Genomic DNA, 22,720 nt, shown 5'->3' with positions numbered 1-22,720 from the left:
ACAAGCGTTGCCACCCGTTTAAAAATGTAATTAATTCAATTTAAATGAATTACTACAATATGGCTATCAGTTGAAAGGGTTTTGATAATGGTTTTAGTTCTAAACTGCATGTAGGAGAGTTGCCACCTGTTTAAAAAATCAAATTCTTCTTGAATTAAAAGAATTTGATAATTGGAATATGTATCACAATATGGACGTCAGACAAGAGGGATCTAATAGGGTTTTAGTAGGAAAATATTTCGAAGAGGGTTGCCACCTGTTTTAAAAGTCGAGTTTAAATTAGGAATGTTCAGCTTGAACCTGTAGAGTTTTCTAAGGTTTATGAAGAGGCTTGCCACCTGTTTTAAATCTACATTCAAATACAATTATATTATAAGCTTAATGAGTTATACAATCTAGGTTTTAATCGGAAGAGTCTTGAAAAGGCTTTATTTCTAAGCAACATATGTATAGCAGGGACTCCACATGTTTCAAAATTCAAATTCGACTTGATTTATAGGAATTAATGGTTTAAAAAGTAAAATTCAAAATTTTCAATCATTTCAATGAATTATTACAATATGGGTATCAATCGAAATGATTTTTAATTTCATTCATTTGTAAACTACATGTACATAAGTATGAAAAAGTATCACAAGAGAGAGGTTTAAGATAGTTTTAGTTTGAAAATATTTTAAAGATATTTAAAAAATTTTAAGTCTCCTGATTTTCGCATATTTTAAGTAAGTTGAGTTTAAATCAAATAAATTACACCTAATGCACGTAGAAATTTCATACACTCAGCGAAGCGGGTGAGAGCGATCTAGTCTCATATAAAACTAAATAGGTCCATTAATTCCACCTACACTTTAATTGCCAGACTGGTTAAGAAGCTTTATCCCAGGTATTTGAGTCACTCTCGATTAATTTATTTCTCCTCGTTCTCATCGTGGCAGCTTCTGCAAAAATTAACTCGTTGGTACTTGCCATCTTTGGAGCATCTACTCGAACTCTTACTGCAGGTTTGTTGAGTTTCAGAAAGTTTCCGTGTTTGTTCTATTTAACCCACGCCTTAACTGGTTGCAATATACGACAGCCTAAAGATGAAAAAAAAAATTAATTGTCCAGTCACTAGCATAGTTACCCAACATACATAAGTGCACTTTGTGGAATTTACTGACCTCATCCAGAGCTCCCAAGCACTACTACGCCCCTGTGCGTTTGAGTATATTTACATACATATGTATGTGCATAAACACCTACAATAAAGCTAAAATTATATCAGACAACAACCAAAGCTACACAAACCCAAAAGCGCTTCTATGAATTTTCTTTTCCTCGGCTACAAGCTTTCAGTGAGAGCTTTTGCTTGGAGTGCGCGCCAAATTAATACCAAAAGTATCTAGATATTAATACAGAGTGTACCAGTCTACATATTGAGAATGCTTGCCTGTTCGGATATTAACTAAGTAACACAGGGTGCTGTGAGTGAAAAAATGGGATTTTCCTAAGTAGTGAATTTTTTTCGCCACAAACAAAATATACAAGGTGAAGACTATGAAAGGCTATTAAATGCATGATGCATTTACGAACAGCAATTTGCGCAAGTAAGTCTCAATTCGGGATTTTTTGTTCATCAGCCTCCGTCCTCCAAATTTATTGTTTGTCCTAAGCGAGGCGTAAGATCGAGCTGATTGGCAACCAGCAGTCTCTATGTTAAAAAAGCAATAAAATTAATTTCAATAGTGTTATTGAGCTTTGTACCACGATTTGTTTGTTAGGAAAAATGGAAAAAAAACAACAATGTCTTAGCGGTGGAAGTTATAGCTGCTATTTCGGAGATCACCACATCTCCTAATTAGACTTATTTTTATCTAGACTTCAGCAGGGATCGAACCCGCATCATCGATGTGCAAAGTTAGAAGTTGAAGTCTAGAAAAAAAGAAGTCAAAAGCTCAATAACACTATTGAAATAAATATTAATATGCCACTACAAAATTTACCAATAAAATTAATTGTCAAGTGAACTGTGTAGTGAGTAATGGAAATTCATTTGTTTAATATATGGGGCGGGATAACTTTTGCCAACAGGAAAATTAAAAAAAAAAATAAAACACATTTTATTTGGAACAAGATTTTGGAGATAACATGTCCAAAATTTGTTTCCTCTAATACATTAATTAGCCGCAGCTAAAAAGTTAAAATTCTTATTCAAATGAAATCGTTTCAAATCGGTATATCGAGCCGAAATTCGAACATTTTTTAAATAATCTAAAAAGCTACTTATGAATTGCATATTTCGTTAATTCAAAGAACAAAGTTGCTCGCTTGAGTCTCTGTTTTCAAAACGATAACCTTAACCTTTATTTTCTTTGCTGCACACACCTACATACATACATATGTATATTCGTGTGTCTGCAGGTATTGTTTGTAGTCATTCTTTTGAAAGGGTGCTTTTGTTGTAAAATTCAAGTAAGTATTGATAAAACTTACATTTTTGTTTTTGCTAAATGTTCTGACGATAACAAAATTTGGTATTTCAAAATGACTTTCGATTTAATTATTTCTGTAGTTTTGTTTGCAATGTTCTGCTAGAAAAAAAATTTAAATATATTTGAAAATAATCTACTTGTCATTAAAGTAAATTTATTTATACTTAATTTTTCATATTTTTTTAATCTCCCAAATTTTGATTCAATAAAGAATGGTTTCCGCAAAATCGCTGATAAACCGCAATGACCTGCAGCAACAAAAGTGAAAAACAACAGAAACACAGGCAACAAATTTCGAAATGAGATTGAGAGCGAGGTTAAAACAAAAACTACAAAATATAGACTAAATTAATCAGCTTCTATTGGATTTCGAAACGAAAATGGTCTTTTCTTATTCTAATGGGATATTCTAATCATTAAATTTACATAGTTGCCAATATTAATTAACATATGTGTACATATTTCAATGACTGTGTAAAGTTTTTTAAAACCTAAAAATTCATAGTACTTTTACTAAGAAAGCTAACACCTTTATTAGGCGGCACAAACTTCTGTTAGTACCCAGCTGGAGCTCAGAATTCTTTAGCGTTGAGTCCTTTGATTTTTTTGCGAACAGCAAGACTTTTACTTCCTTAAAGCTTTTTGCATATTTTTCTTTGTTTTTTTTTTTTTGAATTCTCAATTTCCAACCTCACTGGTCGACGCGAAAGCCAATAGAAAACTGTCACTGCAGTGGCGTAAGCTTTGGTGGTGCGTTTCCCACACCCTGCATTCTGGCGCAGCCGCATTGGGCGCCTTGAAGTAGACTTCGACAGCCAATAGCAGGCCATACTGGCTGCCCTGGCGCCTTGCTTTCGCAAATTGACACATTGTTACGGTAATTTGATAACTTTGTCACCCTTTATTTACAACGGAAATTGATCACTTCACTTAATTGGCTACTTTTGAGTGATAAATGATAACAAATCAAAGCGGAAGTTGAAATCTAGTTGAATAGTGGAAGGGAATGAAAAGATGTAATACATTTTTTGCAAAAGAGAAATTCAAATACATACATATCGCCATGTGTATAGACTTTTCAGCAACTACCTTTTACTTTTGAAATTTTTTCAAATAAATTTTTAAATATATTTTTAAGATTTTTTTTTTATTTTATTTTTTTCAACGTTTTAGCCTTTAATTTTTCGACTGAAATTTTTTAATATTTCTATACCGAAAATGCTAGTAAATGGGTGCAAAGGACTTAATAACATTAAATTTCGTATTGAGATGGCGAAAAAAGTTATGAAAACGCAAACCGGTGGAACGAAATGATATGTGTATTATTAGTAAAAATATTGTATGGAAACACCAATATGTATATTAGGATGCCTCACCAAAACAAAGCTGCGGTTGTTCCACCTGAATTATAAAATTTATTACATTTTAAGACTTCCGCCAAAATATTTCGGAAAAATATTAAGATTTAAGTGAGTCGAATTGAATTTTTATTCCGTTGATAGAATTTATAAGAATTTTCATGCACAATTTCGAAGCTTAAACTCTTCTCCCATCTGAGGTGATTTTTTTTAAATATTTTTGAAAACCTAATTTTATTTATAAACAACTTGAGTTTCGAAGGCATTTTCAAATCGGTGCAGCTCACGTAAGTCTTAATATTTTTCCGAAATATTTTCATAGAAGGCTTAGAATATAATATATTTTATAATTTCGGTGGAAAACCATTGCCGATTTTTTGGAACCCTTATGTATATTATGAACCCTTATGTATATAAGTTTTGTTTTTTTTTCAAAATTTTATATATTTTTGTCAGAAAGATCTTGAAGCTCTTTAACGTTAAATGGCATCTGCCAAGGCCCTTTTTTTTCTTTTACTCCGACACCCCATCTTCATCTTCTTTATCTGATACAAAAGTCACCACTATCTGCCATTATATTAATTTTTTTTTGCAACAAGTCCAATTACACTTCCAATCGCTTTCAACTTATAGTCATAAATTCTCATAAAGTGCCAATGAAAAGATGCAAGAATTTCGACGCCACCATCCAAATATTTATTTCGAGCAAATTAAAATTTGCCACCGATTTAAGTGAACATTAAAAATCGAAATATGATGCCATCCAACTTGACGCTTTCGAATAAAATTTAGTATACACGCTCACATACCCTCACTCAGATTCGCATGCAAGTATCCAGCAGCCAGCATGATGTAATGCACACACTAGGCAACTCAGTGACCAAAAAACAAAATCACCAAAAAGTGCAATGTGGCTTTTTGAAAAAAAAAATGAGCGCATCGTTAATACCAGGAAGCAATATCACTAAAATGAAAAGCGTGGGACAACAAAAGAATCGCACACACAAAATTATGCTGCAAGGCCGCATAGTACAGTCATTAAAAATTGTAGCAAAAAGTTTGCAAGTAAGTGAGCCATTAATGTGCGCAAAGTATTTTTGTTCAAAGAAAAGAGGCAAATAAATCATTGAGCGTGTTTGCCTACACAATTCACGACAATCAATTTCCATGTCGTTGCCTTCAAAGAATTGTCGAGGCGATGGATAATCAGTTGGTTCTGTGATTTACTTACTCACTGGGTGGTGCACCAATAGATGACATGGTTCCCCTAGTGGGTGATTCATTGATGCGCTTGACTGAGTGTGCGAGTGGCAGCTGTTTCATTTAGCTGGAAAAACACTAACTCGGTAAAATGTGTGGGCATTTAAATCGTTAATACAAATTATGCGAAAATTTTGGATTAAAATTAGGAATATTTCATTATATCTCACTAGTTTCAATAAGCAAAGAAAAGTGTGACTAACGTCTAAAGTCTACGAATGGAAATCGCCAATATGAGCTTATTTAAATTTAAGAAAATAACGGCCATACTTTCTTCAAACTGAACACTGAATTTTATACACAATGCCATTGAAAATCGTCAAAAATCATAAGCTGACCCTGTCGGATTGCATTTAAGGATTAGTTGGGACTATAAGCTACGGTTCGATCAAAAGTTTCAAATCTGTGCCTCGAAAGCCTAGAATGTAAAGGTGTGCTTCTAGAATATTGTTTCTCTTGTGCCGAAAGTGGGTCTGCTTTGCTAGTTTCTAGGGCCACAACGACATTTTTCCCTGTATCGTCTTGAGTATTGAAGACTTCCTGAGAGGTGAAGTGTTGGTGAGCCATGAAACATTTTTGAGCTGTGAAGGCAAGAGGGCTCCTGAGCGGTAATAAAGTCCAAAGCGGTGAAGACTTCGTAAAGGATGAAATATTCGTTAGTGATAACGAGTTCGCAGTTCGTGAAGAATTCGTGAGCGGTAATGAACTCGAGAGCAGTGAATAGTTCGTGAGTGGTAAAGAGATCATCAGCAATGAAAAGGAAAAGTTTGTAGTCAGTGAGAGGTGGTGAGTGTTGAATAATTCGTAAGAGAAAACTAATTCGTGGGCGATGAAGAGCTCATGAGGCATGAATAGCCAGTTCGAAATGTTCGTGAATTGAAGAATTCCGCTAAGGTGAAGACTAACTACGTAAGTGGCGAAGAGTTGATAACCCATGAAGCATTATTGAGTAAAGAAGAGAAGAATTTAGCGGTGAGGAACTCGTAAGGGTAAAGGAAATCGTGAGCTGTGAAGCCCTCATTATAGTTTGTAACCAGTGAACAGTTCGCGAGCAGTAAAAACTACGTGAGGTGAAAAGCTCATGAACAGTAAAAAACTCGTGAGCGCACAGTACTCGATACAAGAATATACATGATTCTTAGGTACGGCTGAGAACCAAAAAAAGTTTAATTTACATACAGACTTCATATGAATAAAGGTATAAGATCCCTCAAATGTGCCTTTCCAATTTAAGAAGTCATAGTTGAAGAAGTCAAGCGAACCAAGGCGCAATCGTTTCGGAATCCAGATAACCGTCATCTACTGCATTGAAGTATGCTTAACCAAGGTCAATGAAAACATTTTTTACTCCATTCTGATCCTTTATGCCGTTTTAAAAAACTCAAAGCTCATACTTCAGTAACTTTGTCAAGCAGTGTACTACTTACAAAAAATAAAGGATTATCTTCTCTTAGCTTATTCTTATTTTTAGAGAATAATTCTTTAAACTTCATTCCAACGCTAATCTGCATTTGAGCCTCTAAAGTACTACTACATATCAATTGCTGAACTCCTCGCCAATAAAGCTCTTTCTCTACCTTTCGCTTTCAAATGTTTGCATTGTTTTTTTTTTAGCGCTGAATTTTTGAGTGTATGCTATATTTTAGTTTTTTTTTAGCTTTCAAGTTGGCGGTGGGTGGCAGTCAGCGATACTACTTTGCTTAAGCAATAGGTAAACAGTGTCTACTTAGTTGATATTCCTCCCCGTTTGCGTGCATTTTAAGCCAAGCTGTCAACACTTGTGTGCGCATAAAACAGAACAAAGCCAACCAGTATGAAAATAAAGTACTTAAATCAAGCAGCAGACATTGCCAGAGCAGCATTTGCACCCACAAGTGGAGTATCATTGCTGCGCGCTGCCCGCATTTATGCGTTGCAGCTCCATATCGCTGGCAAGTACTTCAAACACTTGCAACGAGGCTGCAGTGCTGCCTACATAACTATAGTATATTTGTTTATTAGATATTTGTTTCATGCTGCTTGTGTGCCCTCAACTTCCACTCCTTCCGCGACGACCGGCAGTGCACTTATTTGGCACTCCTTCAACTGCGCGTTCTTTCTTTGTGAATGAATGCTGCCAGTAAAGTTACTTTTATTAGGCCCTACACTTCCCTTTAGTGTTGTTATATCTGCTTTGTTACCTGCTTGCTCGATTTGTACTTGCCAACCTAATTTAGCGGTGGCTCTTCAGCTTCAGCACCTAGACGCTTCGCAGGCTTGCCCGGTTTACTTCACCCCAATGGGAGCGCACTTTACGAAAGCTCCAACTTGCTGTTGTACAAAGAGAAATTCTTAAATAGTCAGACGATTTAAGATTTTCATACTCAAAACAATACCGCCAACAATTCACAATGAAATGGAGGCTGAAGCAACTTGTGCTTTGTCGCTGTATATTCACCAGTTTCCAAGCGTTTTAGCTTTCCGCTGTGCCTCCGCTTGCTTCTAATATACTTACGCCGTCGTTTTATTTTACCGCTTCCAGCGAAAGTGTTCGTGCCACGCCCCCAGCAAACAATCAGCGAACACACAAGCGTCGACGCCGAAGCAAATCGATTCCCACATTTCACTGAATGACTTTTCTTGTTTTGTCATTGACGCTCGTGCCTCACTTCAGCCCACCACACTCCTCTAGCACTTCAGCTTTAACGAAATGCCGCCACAAAACTTTGATTTTTACGCTTTGACACCTTCATTACAGCCATTCATTGCAACAATATACAAACAAGTTAAATATAACAACGAAAAAAGCTTGGAGAAGCGAATAAAGCACTTATGAATATTAGCTAGAGCAGTCCGTTCTGTCCGCCGCCCCCCGCCCTCCGTCAACCGCTCTCACTCTCCGCCAACAATTCCCAGCATTACGCTTCACTTCATTTCAACTGACATGAGTCGGCGGTCGCGTGGTTGCGGCCTTTTCCCGTCTTCTCCCTGCGCGTACTCCCATCAGTCCGTGGGACCGTCAGACAGCCAGCGCTGAATCTACTTGCGATACCGGTTTAGTATCTTCAACGCTTTGTTCGCGTCTGTTTTGTTTGTTTTTCCTTAACTTTTGTTTACTCGCATATCATTCACCAACGTCCATCTGCTCAGTTCGGCTGCCGCGCGTTGCCGCTTCTTTACACACAGCTCGGTGAAGTTGCTTGACAACAAGCCATTCCACCTCCCTCCACTTCATTGGCCCAGTCGGGGCGAATTTGTGGTGGAGCAGAAAGCCAAAATCAAAACAAAAAGCTAAAAGTCACCGCATTCTGCTTGTTTGCACTGCGGTTTCCCACTTTTCATTGCTATTGTTGTGGTTGTCATTGTTGTTGTTGCTATTGTTAAGTTGGCTATATGCCTACCGGCATGCCAACACGACTGGCGGCATGAAATGCTGGCGTAGCGCTGCGGTCGACTATCCACAGAGAACGTTGCCTGCGGTCGCTGCTAAGTATTTTCTTATTTTTGTTGCTTTTATCATTTTTGTTTTGCTTCGGCCTGTTAGCTTTGGCCCTTAACATGGCCCTTTTCTGTTGCTATCTAGTCACTAAGAAAACGAGACTGAGCATAAAACCAAAAGGAGCGTATAAAGAGAAAAGGGGTGAGAGCGAAATGTGCAACGCGTGGGTGGCTAAATGCTTCTCTCTCACTACTTGAAAGGCCAACAGGAATTGGTAACATGAATACTTTACCGAATAAAGTAAACGTTCCGAAGTCAACCCAACGAACATTCAGAATGTGCGAACGTTAGCTGGCCCTACGATCGGTTTTTGGGATAGCCACAATGGTTGCTAAAATATTTTCTTACATTAGTCTTTTTTATAAAAGGGGTTGCTATTAACTTCTATAACCAACGCACGCAATTTAACTTGGTTGAGGAAAGGCACCACTCTCTCAGTGGAGCAGTCACGACCCAAACATGTTCGCTAAAGAAACTTTTTACGCCTCTCCGTATATTTTATATGGGCGTACATAGAGAGAACGTTGTCTCCCTGATCGTAGCTGTTACACCTGGATTTATTTAATTTGTTGCCATGTGCGCAATCCAGAAGAGACAGCGGTCAACAAATTAACAACAATTTACTGAGAGCTTTAACTGAAAGTCTACAAGTGGAGGGAGCTTTTTCTCTCATATAAAACCTATGTATAGCAGTGATGCTCAAAGAGAGCTTTTACTCTGTGCGCGTCTATATAAAAGAGCGACGGGCAGGCAGAGCTTTTACTTTGCACGCTCCTATACAAAATGTATAGAAAGCTTAAAAGAGCTTTGGCCGCGGGCAAGGCAGTGCACATCACTGATGTAAAATCGACAAAGAGCTTTGGAGAGTTCCGTCCGCGGGGAAGCTGTTACATCAGAGACCAATAGAGGGAGCTTTTTATCTCATATAAAATCTATAAAGAGCTATAAAAAGCTTCGGATGTGTTTTAGTCGTAACATATGTAGAATTGAAGGAACGTTTTCTAAAGCCTTTAGGATCACTTCTGTTATTATTTAAAACGAGTGGAAAGCTTTATAAAAGCTCATATTTTGTAATTATGTAATCATTTTTTATAGAATTCTTTCGTCTATGCAGTTTTTTCGTCGGTACATTTGTACTTTTTTTAATTTTTACTCAAAATTTTAATATTTGTTTTAGATTTTATTTTAAATTTTTTAAATTTTAATATATATTTATTTTTTCATTGAGTTTTATCAAACTCCCGCTCCGTCCCATTTCCACACTCCACATTTCGCTATCAGCTGTTGCTTGTCGCTCGTGTTGTTTGGTTTTTTTAAATAAATTTTGTTGTTGCAGCCGGCGTTTGACACGTTGTTGTTGCTGCTAACCGCTGTTGCGGTCGATATCTCCATCGCCGACGATGCCAGTGACGCGTTTTTTTATATGTTTTTGTGTTTCTTTTTTTATAAGCCATATCGACAAATATTGCTGTTGTCGTGATTGCGCTAACTGCTGACTTGAGTTGACTTTTCGCTTCGTTTTCGTCGCGTCGCGTCATTCTGTCGTTCTGCGGTCTTACCCGGTTGTTGTCACTGACGTCTTTGCTATTGTTGTTGTATGCTCAGAGTGCTGCTACTGTTGCCGTAGCCGTAGCCGTCGCCGCTTTTTGCCTGCCATTGCTTGCCTTGCTATTGCTTGCCTCACCACAATCAGTCTGTGGATGGATGTCGTCGCCGTCGTCTGACAATTTTTGGGTCTGCCAGAAAAAGCTCCTCAACGCGCGCACACACAGCCAAACAGACGCACACAAGTGCGCACGCCAACATATCGGCACACACTAGGCAACAAACACGCGCGTCTTTGTACGCTCTTCTCGGCTGCTCGTGTGCGGGTTTTACGTGAATTACTTACGTGCGTCCGTTGCCGTTCTGGTGCGGTGCTATCACTACACGTCAGTGTGTAAGTATACGAGCGTGAGGACACATACGTATGTTGAAAACGTTTTCCTGCGTTTACGTTAAAACCTACCGAATAAGCCGCGTAAGTGTCGAGAACAACGCGAGCAAATACAATAGGCGGGTGAAGAATATGTAGCTAGAAAGCGTACACGAAGAAGAACTTGAAGAAGAGCCACACATTAGCGTTATTATCTCTCGTGTGATTTGCACAACTAACCAAGCAACCAACCGGCGCACACCTCGCTCGCCACCAAAAGCGCTAACGCCAGCGACTGCGTCAGCGCCAGCAGCGCCCCCATCGACAGCGACAACGACACCATCGACTCCGACGAAGACGAAAAGGAAGTCTTGAGCTTCATTCGGTTGTGCGCCGTCGTGCGGTACGGACGTCGATTACGGTTTATTGGTAGTTGTTAGTTGGTATTTCGGGCACAGATGTCTCAAAGTTCAAAAACTGGCGAGGACTGCGTTGGCGCTTGGCATAATTTTTATTTTTTTGGAATTTCTGATTCAAATTGAATGGAAAGAAATATTAGCTGTTGAACAAAAATCCAACGGTCACGGTCACATCCGCTACACAGTTGTCCTGCCAAAGTCGGTGTGCACGTAGCCGGAATTAGTTGCGTTAATCCGCGTAGCTTTGTTGCGCACTGCCGCCTGGATTAAGGCTTTCGCAGGACACGCCGTCTCGTCAGGATACGAGCGCTTGCGTTTGTGTATTTGGTTTTTTGTTTTAATCCGCGTACGGGATGCGCGAATCGGACGTGCGACGCGAATCGGTGGGAGTGGGTGGAGTTGTGACAAATTTTTGTTTTTTAATTGTGCTGAAAAGTGGAAAGTGATTGGCTGGCTGAAATGGTTTAAAAGGAAGTGTGTTTTAGAAAAAAGTTTTCAAAGCAGCGAGTCTGTGCAAATTATTCTAAAGTGTGGAAGACGAATGTTGCTTTTAGACATCTTTGTTTTCCTTAAATAATTCCATTAAGTATTTGACTGAAATTTTTGGTTTTTTTTGTGAGCTATGACACGTAATTGGATGTTGAATTTAAATTAAAATATAAATTTATTTTATTCTAAGGTAATATTTTTTTTAAGTTGGCAGCCTTAAAAATCAGGTTTTAAATTTGCAAAAAAAAAATTAAGGAACCTAGATAATTATGATTTAAAAAGGTTTGAATTCTGATTTTTACTGATATTTTAAATGTGAAGAATTATGTTTTTAAAAAATATGAAAATCTTTTGACACAAAATTAATTTGTGAATTACTTTCATCATGTTTTTTAACAAAATAAAAACGTTATAATCCTGGCTAAAGATAACTAAAATGAATTTCAAAAAATATTTTTTTTTTTTTTTTAATTTCGAATTTGTTTTATGGAAAATTTTTTTTTAAATAGAAACATATTACCTAAAATGTTTTTGACAATTTCTAGAATGTGCACATTTATTTATCTCTTAATTCTATTTTGGGTTTATTTCTAGCTTGCGGTCATTCTAAAAAGCTATACAAATTTTTAAATAGTGATTTTCAAAATCTTAATATAAATATATACGTTAAAGCGGAGTAATTAAATTTCGAAAAACAGTGTTCTGCGTTTTCTTCATATTTAAGAAATTATTTCACAAACCGTTATGTCTGTAAAGCAAAGTGTTTTTTCGTTTTTGTTTTTAAAAGACATAAAAAAATTAATAAAAAAACTGAAAAAAAGTTACAAAAAAAAAATTTTAGTGATAACTTGTACGAAACAAGTCTTTCTTTTCCTCAGTAAGAAATTCAAAAGTAAAATTATTCCTAAAAAATATTTTGATTTGAATACAACATTAAAAAAAGTTTTCCACATAACATATAGTGCTTGTCATAGTTATACGACACCCACATATTGACAAGTTTTGACTATTTGTTTTTTTATTATTTATTTTTTTTTTTTAATATACATACATACATATGAGTTCACTCGATAAAAAATACCTCATATATACAGGTTTCAAACATTGCACAAAAAAAATATACAAAATTTAATAAAAATTTCACCCTTTTTATTCAGAAATTTTAGAAAATTTTTGGGTATGCCGGTCTGAATAAAAAATGTGTAATTTGAATCAAACTTTATTTGATTAATTAATTTAAAATTTTCGCAAAATTTTTCTACAAATTCTGAATAAAAGGTGATACACTTTATTTTTGTATCAAGTTTGAAGCTTGTATTCATAGGTTTTTTAAATAGAAAAATAATAATAAAAATTGTTCAATATGTGGGGGTCGCATAGTTATGTTAAGCACTGTATGTATGATTAAATGCTTATAAAATTAAATTAAATATATGTATTTATATTGTTTCATTAGTATTTTTAAAATCTAATTTAGAGGCGGAACTGAGTTAATGAAAAAAGGTATTATGTAGATTAAATAGAAAATTTTTAAAATTTGTTTTCCGTTTTTTTTATAATTTTATAAGCATATTTGAATGTTTATGCCTTTCATAGTACTTTTAAATTATAATTTAAAATGTTTTTCAGTTTTATGATTACTTTTTAAGTTTTAATCGAAAACTATGAAAAATTGCAAAATTTATGCTTAAAAAATTCCATTTATCATTTTGTTTTATTTCACATATTTCGCCGTTCGCGCTAATCAGATACAAGTCCTCCTGCATGCGAATATTTTTTATTTAGGTATTTCCCTTTCTTCTGCCTTTTGTTTCATTCTGAGTACCTTCGCTACAAAATGCTCCGATTTCAGCCAATTCGCCAAGCCAATCACGTGTGTCCGCACAATTCGTGGCAATGCATTTTATGTATATTTTTTCTGAGTTTTTTGTTTTGTTATATTTCGCTCATTTGCCTGCTTTGCATTGACTTGCCTTTGGTGCAGCAAAATCCCGCACATTTTCAATGTTTTTTGCTGAGCTCAAGCACAACAACCGATCCCCCATGCACCCGCACCGCTGCCGCTTGCACCGTCAAAAAAATAAAAAATCCGAACGACCGTAAAAAAGCAGAAATTTTAAATAAAACAAATAAAAATCGAACAACACGATTTTCGCGGCGTACGATCTGGCTGAAATGTTGAAAAGCGCTAAAGCAACGAAAAATCATATTTCAAAACACAAAGCAAAATAATTACAACGAAAAAGAAAACAAAAACCAAAAATACTAAACTTGTGCCTTTTCATTGTTGTTCTATGCTTGCAGTTCTTCACAAGTGCCATAAAGAAAACCAAATTAAATGATTTGTAAAAACGAAAATTAAATGTTTTACTATTTAAAAATTTAGTTTTTGCAGTCATAAATAAACAAAAAATCAGCAAAACCCAAGGAAAAAACTAGCAAAAGTTATTAGCACGTCGCGCCAACTTTTATTTATTGCAATTTTTAGTTTGCATAATAATTTTTTTGAATTTGTCAAAATTTCACTTGGCGCTGACATTAAATTTTCCAAGTGCAACAACACAGCGACGTACAACCTACCGCAGACAGACGACGGCGAGTGCCAAGATGGGGTCTCATGTACCCCAAAGCGGCGCATCCACGAGGCGAGCGCCATGGAATGCCTCGATGATCTTCAAAGTGGTGGCCATGCTGCTGATATTGCATGCCACATGCGGCACCGACCACACGGCAACAGCTAAGGTGAGTGACAGCGATATGTCGGACAATTGATTGAGTGACGATTTGCAACTGTTTTGTTTGTGACTAAGCCAAAAAAAAGTCGATTACTTGCAATCGAGTGCAAAACAGGAGTAGTTCATAAAGTTTTGGAAAAAGTTCAGGCGATAGCGGTAATTTCTGCATACCCATCTCAAAATTTATATTTTTTGTATTATGACACTATTGAAGTAAATGAGCGATATTTATGTAAAATTATCAGCTTCTATGCAAATTTTGCTCTATTTCATCAATGCTTGCATCATATTTATTTTCAGCGCATTCCGTTACACCGTTAGTATCTTTTTATTACATTCATGTGTACCTACATAGGTAATAGCTTGTTAGCCAGCGAACTAAAAAAATGAGTCACTGCAAGTTTCTGTACTCTGCGAGAAGTTCTCATGCGACAGTACTAGTTTTTTTTTTATTTTTCAAATTTATTTCCTATCAGCAAACAATAATATAAGATTTACTTACGACATTCCTGCCGCAGATAAGCAGTTGGCGATAGTTGATGGAGTAAGCGAGTTAATTTTAGAAAATTTGTCTAATAAATATTGGCTTACTAGAACAACCCAACGGCGCTGGCGATTGCAAACGCTGGGAGATATTTTGCCTTTTTAAATATTAAAAATACTGTACATACAGTGCTGTGCACTCACATATTGAGAAATACCAAAAACGAGTTTTGCCCAAATGAACATTTGGTAAAAGAGTTTTCTCTAAGAAGTTGTCTTTCTACACCCAGAAAAAAATTCAGCTAAATATATTTCTCTCAATTCATGATTTCGTTATAGTTACCATTTATTTGTGGCTTACTTTTTTCTGGGTGTCTTTTAAACTTAACTCAACCACAGCGCCGCGCAGTAGAAGAACAAAATATGGCAAAAAATACTTACCAATTGAGCTCCGATTTGCTGTAATTTGTTATTTGTGGCATTTTTGCATAGGAATCAAGAAATGTGAAAAATCGCACATTGGCAAACTGCCACGCCCACTGCACTAGGGGTTGCAAATAGTGAATGCATATCCGATTTTACTGCAAAAAACTTAAATCTGAAAGATGTTCAAAATCGGCCCACTGACATGTCCACCAGTCATAAAAATTCATTTTCAAAAAACCAAATTGTATTGAATTCAGCACAGCACCCACGTCAAGTGCCCGTTGAGTACTTTTGGTGGCCATTTCTGGTATTTTAGGCATGTCTAGGGTCTAGGAAACCACTTAGTTGGCTATTTCGAAACCTTTCGAAACTTGGACTTTCTGCCACTTTCGTACCACTGTGCGCCGCCTTAAATGGAATACCATTTCTACAAATATCTCGATCCCAGCATTATAGATAAGCGTTGAAAAGTCGACATTTTTCAAGTAAATTTCTTCGGATTTTGACTTAAATTCAAGGCCTATGAAAACTAAAATGTATTGTAAAGAATGCTGTGCAGAGTCGTTATAGCATCGGATTCCATTGAAGATCTTAAAAGTTTTTTTTTTAAATAAACTCCAAAAGTACCAGACTGTATGAGTTTCATTTAAAGAAATCTTTAGTGACTGGCGCGGTTTGGAAATGGAGATCATTGTGCCCTACATTTTTTTTACTACAATCTATTTAGGTTCTTTTGCAAAATACAAAAAAAAATGTACCGAAAAATTGATCAAGAAAGCAATGAAATTTTTTGTCAGCTCTCGGGGATCGAGTTTATGCCGGAAAAGAACCAGTGATCTCCTAAAGCTGCACACATTTGCAATGGTCGCATGTAAAATATACTCCAAAGTTTCGGACTACGCTTTTTTCCTGGCCCTGCCAAAGTACTAACAATTTTTTTAATTTTCCTGCTGATAGAAAGTAAAAGGTAAGCTCACGGCGGGCGTTCACTATTTCATGGAATTATTAAAACATATATCTTTAATTTAATCCCTTCCACGTGAAGATGAAAGACGGACAATTTTTAAATCTGCTTCTTAACGGATCTGGAAGCTATTGTATCACAAGAAGTAAAATTAAAAATCACACTTTAAGGATCTTTTGCACCATGGCTGGTTGACACTCACTGTGCGTTAAACATCGTAAATGAAGTGATTGATTCCATAGCAATTCCAAAATCTTATGATATATATTATGCTATTTTTACAACAACAACAACACAATGTTCAATACCTCAATACATATAGAGTTCTTAAAAATTCGAGTACGCCAAAGTAACGGCAATTTAAAGGATTTGTAATAGCAGAAACCAACAATAAACAATTTCAAAATATTGTTAACATAAAAAAAATTTTAATGGATTAATAATATTTTCTTTTTACAAAGGCCATACAATTTTATTACCTTGGTCTGCCAACCATCAGCTATGAAATGGGCATCAAAAATTTATGAAATTTGTTGCCAGCCAACTAAAATTATTTCACAGCGCTCGTGTAAAAATGAGTACATGCAAACTGTCTATGTGTTTAGTATTTATGTATGTATGTATATGTAAACAATTTTATTATAAGATAATCGAGTAATTAACACCTCCATGAAATTTTATTATTTACAAGCAAAAATCTATTTAAACATACTCATATACATACCTTAAAATATACCATTTATAGTTGGGGATTCAAAAAAATATTAGAAAAAAAAATCATAAAGAATCATTTGATAGCAAAGCAAACATGATTTTTTTAGTTTTAAATTGGTAAAAAAAGATTAAACATACAAGTACGGGGCGCCTACATACCGACTGCTGAGTGGAAGATCGACCTATCTCGGCAGCCAGTTCGAAAACGCTCTATCTCAAAAAACTTTTCAAGAACGCCCTATTTTAGAATTTTATTGAAAACACCCTATCTCAGAATTTGGTTGAAGAACGCCCTATCTCCCTTCAAAATGTATTGAAAATGTGCTGATATAGCGCGTTTTTGAATCGGCAGCTGAGATAGGGCAGTTTTGAAACGAATTTTGATATAGGGCGTTCTTCAAACAAATTCTGAAATAGGGCGTTCTTTAAAAGTTTTTTGAGATAGGTCGATTTTCCACTCAGCAGTCGATACATACTTGAATAGTATGCAAAGCAGAAATTGCAATACACCTAGAACGTACATACATATCTTTGAATCCGTTTATTTTTCCTTCTAATTGAATAACATTTCCGTTACATATTGGGATTAACCACGCCATTGTCTATGAAAAAATCAAACTTATTTCTATTTTTTCAAGGACGTGTTGTTCCACTTTTCGAATGCCGTAACACCGGATCTGCTAATCTCATAAATCATATTTCACATCCCCGAAAAAACAGAAGGCACAAAAATTTAAGAAATTTAAAAAATACAAGATTATACTAAATTTAATCGCTTCTTTAGGTTAGCAACTGCAACAATAAACAAATCTGAATAAATGAGTTCAATAATAAAAGTTCAAGCTCGGAAAAAAATATATTGGGCCAGGTTATCAGTGCCGGTGAAGCCAAGACAGAAGGCAGCCGAAGAGACATTTGAAGGCAAAACGGGCATAAATTAAAAAAATTTATAAAATTAAATTAAATGACAAAACATTTCAAACACTCTGCGAACACCTACACGAGCATAACTTAACACACACACACACACTTACAGGCGTTGTGAACGGCGTTGTAAAAGCTTTAGGTTAGCCAATTTAGCAAATAGCAAATTATGCTGCTGGCGCTGACTGCGACTTTTTTGGTCGACGTTGGCTGGCAGCGCGGTCTCTGCTAACGCCAATTGCCGCCAGAATTTCGCGTACGACCGGCTCTTCGGCAACGACAGATAATGCACGCACACTAACGCAACTTGCCTGTGTGGCTTGGCGTCTTATCAGCGCGACAATGGCAAAGCCGTGCAGGCAGATGAGCCAATTTAATCGCCCAGAAAAATCGGTGTCAGAAAATGAATGAAGAATTGTTTTTTTTTTTGCAAGACATTTTGGCCTATTAAAATGGCAGTCTTTGTATTGAAAAGTGTGTGCTGATAGTGTCTAAATTGGCGCCAATGTGCTAAAAGCGGATTTGGAAGTTCACAGCTTAAAAAATTTAGTATTTAAACTAAAAATAGAGCGGATTTCGGCCTAGGGTTATCTGTGTGCGCTAAGCAACTCAAGTTTGGCAATTAAAGCCAGGAAGTTCATTTCATTTCGTTTATTGAAATTTTTTTTCAGAATTTTGTTCTAAAAGTTTTAAATATTCGCCTCCTAGCAAAAAAAAACAAACAATTTTCCAAAGTTCAGTCCAAGAGCGAACTCTGAAACTGCTTTCCTTGACGCTCTTCAAGCAATCCTTCTCCATCTCTTTTGCGCGCCATGTCGATCCTACTCTTCACAACCTATTTAAATATGTTTGTAGGCATCCAGGCTTGCACTTCTCGTCTGTAGATTACCGCTATTGCAGCTATTTTGCTTTAGTGTTGTTGTTGTGGTAGTTTTTTTTTTCTTCATTGCACTTTTAGTTGTTGCCTGGTAGTCAAAGTCATTTATCAAATCGGAAGTTGTGTAAAGAGGTCAGCATATTCGTGCGCTAATCTGTGTTGCTCTCCTTTTTATTTTTATTTAATTAAAGATTTATTATTATTATTATTATTTTTGTTGTTGTGTAATATTTGTCATTGGATTGAGCGTGTGTGTGTGATGTGGGTCCGTTTCTCAAGTCAGTGTTATCACTGGTTCGTGGTGAGTTGTTGGCATTAAGTTAAAGTTCAGACTGAAGTTGTTGTTGTTTTTTTATTTCAAAAGTATATATGGTACTTGTGGAATTGTATACTTTCCGAGCGCTAAAAAATTTTGAATTGAAAAATTTTGGAAGTTAAGAATATTTTTTTTTTTTGGTTTTTAGGGAGAATTTCGAAATTTCTCTGGTTCGAAACAAAATTTTTAAAGTAAAATTTTAGAGAAATTTTTTTAGTTCAAGCAATGAAATTTTCTTTTTTTTGAATTTTTTTGGTAAAGTTAATTTTCCCCAAGTTGTTTTTGAAAAATACATTTTCAAAATTTTTGTAGTTTCTTTATAATTTTTTTCAGAATTTTTATATTTTTCTATAATTTTATTTTTTTGTACATTTAATTTTGACAAATTTTTTTTTATGTATTACTTAATTTTGGAGTATAGAGTTTTTGAAAATAATTTTTACTTTTTCGATTTAAATCTTTATATTTGTTTTTGCGTTGTTCAAACAAAAATAACAATTTAGAAATTTTCATTCCCACAAGAATTATTTTAAGCCAGACTTAAAACTAGTTTGAATTATTTTTCTCTCTTTTTGAATTTCGAAATTTTCCTTTAAGCCTGAAAGTTTGGAAATTTTGAAAGGAGGTTATTACTTCGAATTAATTTTTAATGTAGAATATATTTTCGGAAATCAAAGTCAGAATTTTTGATAAGAAGTTTCAAATTCAGAACTTTTCTTGCTGATTCCAAAATTTTATAAAATTCTCAAGTAGTATTTCGTTGATTAATTTTATTTTGGAAAGCTCAGAAAAAATGCAACTGCATTTAAAAAAATTTACGATTTCCATAAAATTTGGACCTGATATGTCGAAAATTAGTTTTAAATATTTTAAATTTTTTTGTGAAAGTTTTCCAAAAATTTATGAGAATCAAAATAAAATAAAACAAATTTTTGAGCCACTTTTTGTAATATGAATGTTGCATTTCGAAAGCCTTTTCTTTTATCGTTTAAGAATCAATATTTTACCAGCATTCTTAAAGCTTTTATTCTTCTTCTTCGTTATCTATTTGGCGCTCTAACCGCCTAAGCGATTTTGGGCGAGTTCAACAAAGCACGCCAGCTGTTCCCCTTCTGTGCCAAGTGAAGGAAAGTCCTTCTTCAAAAGCATTTAACCTTATAAAATTATTTTGATTTACTAATTTACAAGCTTATAAATTTCGTTCCAGAAATTTATTTATTTTTTTTTGGAAAATAATATTTCACAGCTTAATAATTGCCAAAAATTTGAGAATTCATATTTAAAAACTTGAACATATTTGCTCGATTTATTTTTTATTAAACTTCGATATGTTATGTATAAAGTTTAAAAATTTATAGTTCGAACTATATTTTAATCTGACATTCTCTGATAAGGAATCTCTTTTTATTATTCTTTTGTCTATTTCTAGTCGAAAGAGTGTAGTCATCAAGTCGACTAAAATTACACTTTGCTGGCTAGCTAATTTAAGTAGGCTTAGTGAGGCAGCAACAATTATGTCACAAATAGTATATATTTTACTCGAAAGTGCGTCTAAAATTAACTTATAGCTTTGGTTCTAAATGTGTTTGCTTCTCCATTGAAAATTTACCCCACCCAGCGTCACATCCAACTCATTCATTCTGACTCTTAGCCCACCAGCCATTCATGGCAGCACTTCAACTTGGCACGCCTTTGCTTCAAGCGCTCCCAGCGAGACGCCTTTTGCATTTTTCCTTTATTTTATATACATATCACTTTATTTTTTTTTTTGCTATACTAACAAGTGCCACATAAAATCATGCAACAGACAGTCATTGAAAATGCCACATCGGCTGCACATAAGTGCAACATATGCAACGCATAACTGGCGAGCGGGCGGCGTACGCCTGGCTGGCATGCATGGCACTCAAGTTGCGACAGTCAAGAAAAAAAAATACCACGGAAAATAAAGCAAACGCCAAGGAAGAGAAGTCGCAAATAAGATGTAGTAAAAAATTGCGTGAGATAAAATTCCAAGCAGAAGGCAAAAGGCAAGCGTTCACACCCAAGCATATGGCGCTGGCTGGCTATGTGGAGTAATGTTTATGCCAGCTTGGATGTCTCGCACAAATTTGCGGATGCTGCAAATGCCACATAAATACATGTGAATGTACTTATGTATGTATGAACGAGAAATTGTACAGAAAAGATCGAAAAAGGAAAAACAACAACAACTGAAAAGCTGGAACGGATCGCTTTTGACCTACTAAGTTATGGCGACAGGCTGCGCCTGCTGTGTTGCGGGTGGCAAGGCGCCTTGCTATTAATTGTTGTTTATGTACGAAAAATGCCAAAAAAGAAAATAATAGACGATTTTTTTAAGTAAAGAAAGTCGAGCTGAGGAATCACAAAGTGTTAAAAAGGCAGGCAAAGGCAGCAAGCGTTTCGGACACACGTTGCGTCCATATGTTGGAAATATGCAATTTTTGTGCTTAATGAATGGCATAAACAAATAGGCAGTCAAAACAAAAAAAGCTTTATTTATAGCTAATTGCAGTAGTGTGTGTGCGAAACCGATGACTGCTGTTAAAAAAATAGCGCTGAAAAAACTTTATGGCTTCTTTCAATTCGACATTTTCGCTCTTTAGAAGTTTTTTGGCGTTTTGTTTTTAGTTGTCATTAAAAGTAATTGTTTCAAGCGAAATTATAAACAAACGCAATTTTTTGCGAAAAGTTGTAAAACTTGGCGCTTTAACAAATATTTACTTAACTACTGCTTTTTTGCTAAAAAGTAATATCCGAAAAAAGTGGCATACATTTTCTTGTTTTTTTTTTGCCCTCATCTGATTGACGGTCTTCTAATTGAGTTTTCCACCCGCTGAATTGCTGATTACGCTGCGAAATGTCTCGAAGAAAATCGAACGTTAGCTGAATTTTCATACAATCCATTCCAGTAGGTAGCTCCGTGGCTGTTGAGTGAGCAATGCAGCTGTTTTTGAACTATACTCTAAATATACGCGAATATTCGCCAAATGCTTGCCCTCAACTGCCTTCTTCAACTGCTTTCGCATGTTACGCAATATTTGCTAAGCATTTTAACAGCTGCTACATACGTATCGCGGCCGGTTTGGAAGCGTGCGAGGCGTTTTATCAAAAAAAAATTAGAACTGTTGTTGTTGTTTTCTGTTTGTTTTATTAGTTTTTATTATTCTTACGTTGTTGCAAATTGATAAAGCACATGGCCAAATACACAGTGCGAAAAAACATCGGCTGTAGAAGTAATGTAAAAACGTTGGTCTCAGATAACAGGATAGAGGTGGGACAACAAATGCGCTTAGTATTGGGACAAATGAATGTTTGGAAATGTATCGATGGAACACTCACTTGTCTATCCAGTTACGTTTTGAATGATTTAAGGGCGACAGAATTATGAAAAAAGTGAAAATCCAAAAATAGTAATACTAAGTAAAATTAGGAATATGTGGAGCAAAGCAGTCGATAATTCAACAAAAAAAAAAAAAAGAAAATGGCTGCTAAAAAGTCAGGCCACGATATCAAGTCCATTGTGAGCGCATTTTCATAAACAATAGCATTGATTGCCTAGTATAAATATATGAAAATTCAGTTCAGTCCCAATAAACCAATTTGTTTAAGCATTTGATATACATATGTACATTAGATCGCACCACCCTCCAAGCAAAAAAAAAATTTTCTCCGCACACCCCTAAGTGTAAAGTATTTTCACAAGGAAATTTCGAAAAAAAATGTGTTGGCTGAACCTAGACATCGCCTTTTTACATTTTTTGGTGACATTCGTCAAAATATTTTTTTTTTAATAGTTGTATTGGAATAATCAAAGTATTTAGTAAAGGTTTCATGATTTTTGGTGAGCTTAAATTTACTGACCACAGG

At 35.4% G+C, this 22,720-nt stretch overlaps 1 protein-coding gene across 16 annotated transcripts in view; it reads left to right on the top strand.

The window, feature by feature from the left end:
- Window positions 1-22,720, top strand: part of LOC118748447 (basement membrane-specific heparan sulfate proteoglycan core protein) — a 219,569-nt gene that overhangs the window by 19,387 nt on the left and 177,462 nt on the right. For 10 of the 16 annotated variants that reach the window (XM_036482887.1, XM_036482881.1, XM_036482888.1 and 7 more), the window contains exons 1-2: window positions 10,806-10,911; window positions 13,695-14,132. The exons of 1 other annotated variant lie outside the window; for it this stretch is intronic. In XM_036482887.1, coding sequence (XP_036338780.1) covers window positions 13,998-14,132 — 135 coding nt within the window. In that variant the 5' untranslated portion in view covers window positions 10,806-10,911; window positions 13,695-13,997. Of the gene's footprint in view, window positions 1-10,419; window positions 10,507-10,805; window positions 10,926-13,694; window positions 14,133-22,720 lie in introns of those variants that run through there. 5 more of the 16 variants (XM_036482876.1, XM_036482889.1, XM_036482877.1 and 2 more) reach the window with 5 other exon arrangements.

Source organism: Rhagoletis pomonella, unplaced genomic scaffold (genome assembly GCF_013731165.1).
Source record: "Rhagoletis pomonella isolate Grant_MI unplaced genomic scaffold, Rhpom_1.0 Rhpom_scaffold_00013, whole genome shotgun sequence".
Lineage (NCBI taxonomy): Eukaryota > Metazoa > Arthropoda > Insecta > Diptera > Tephritidae > Rhagoletis > Rhagoletis pomonella.
Note: the sequence above shows the minus strand (reverse complement) of the source record. Positions and strands in the feature narration are given on the sequence as shown.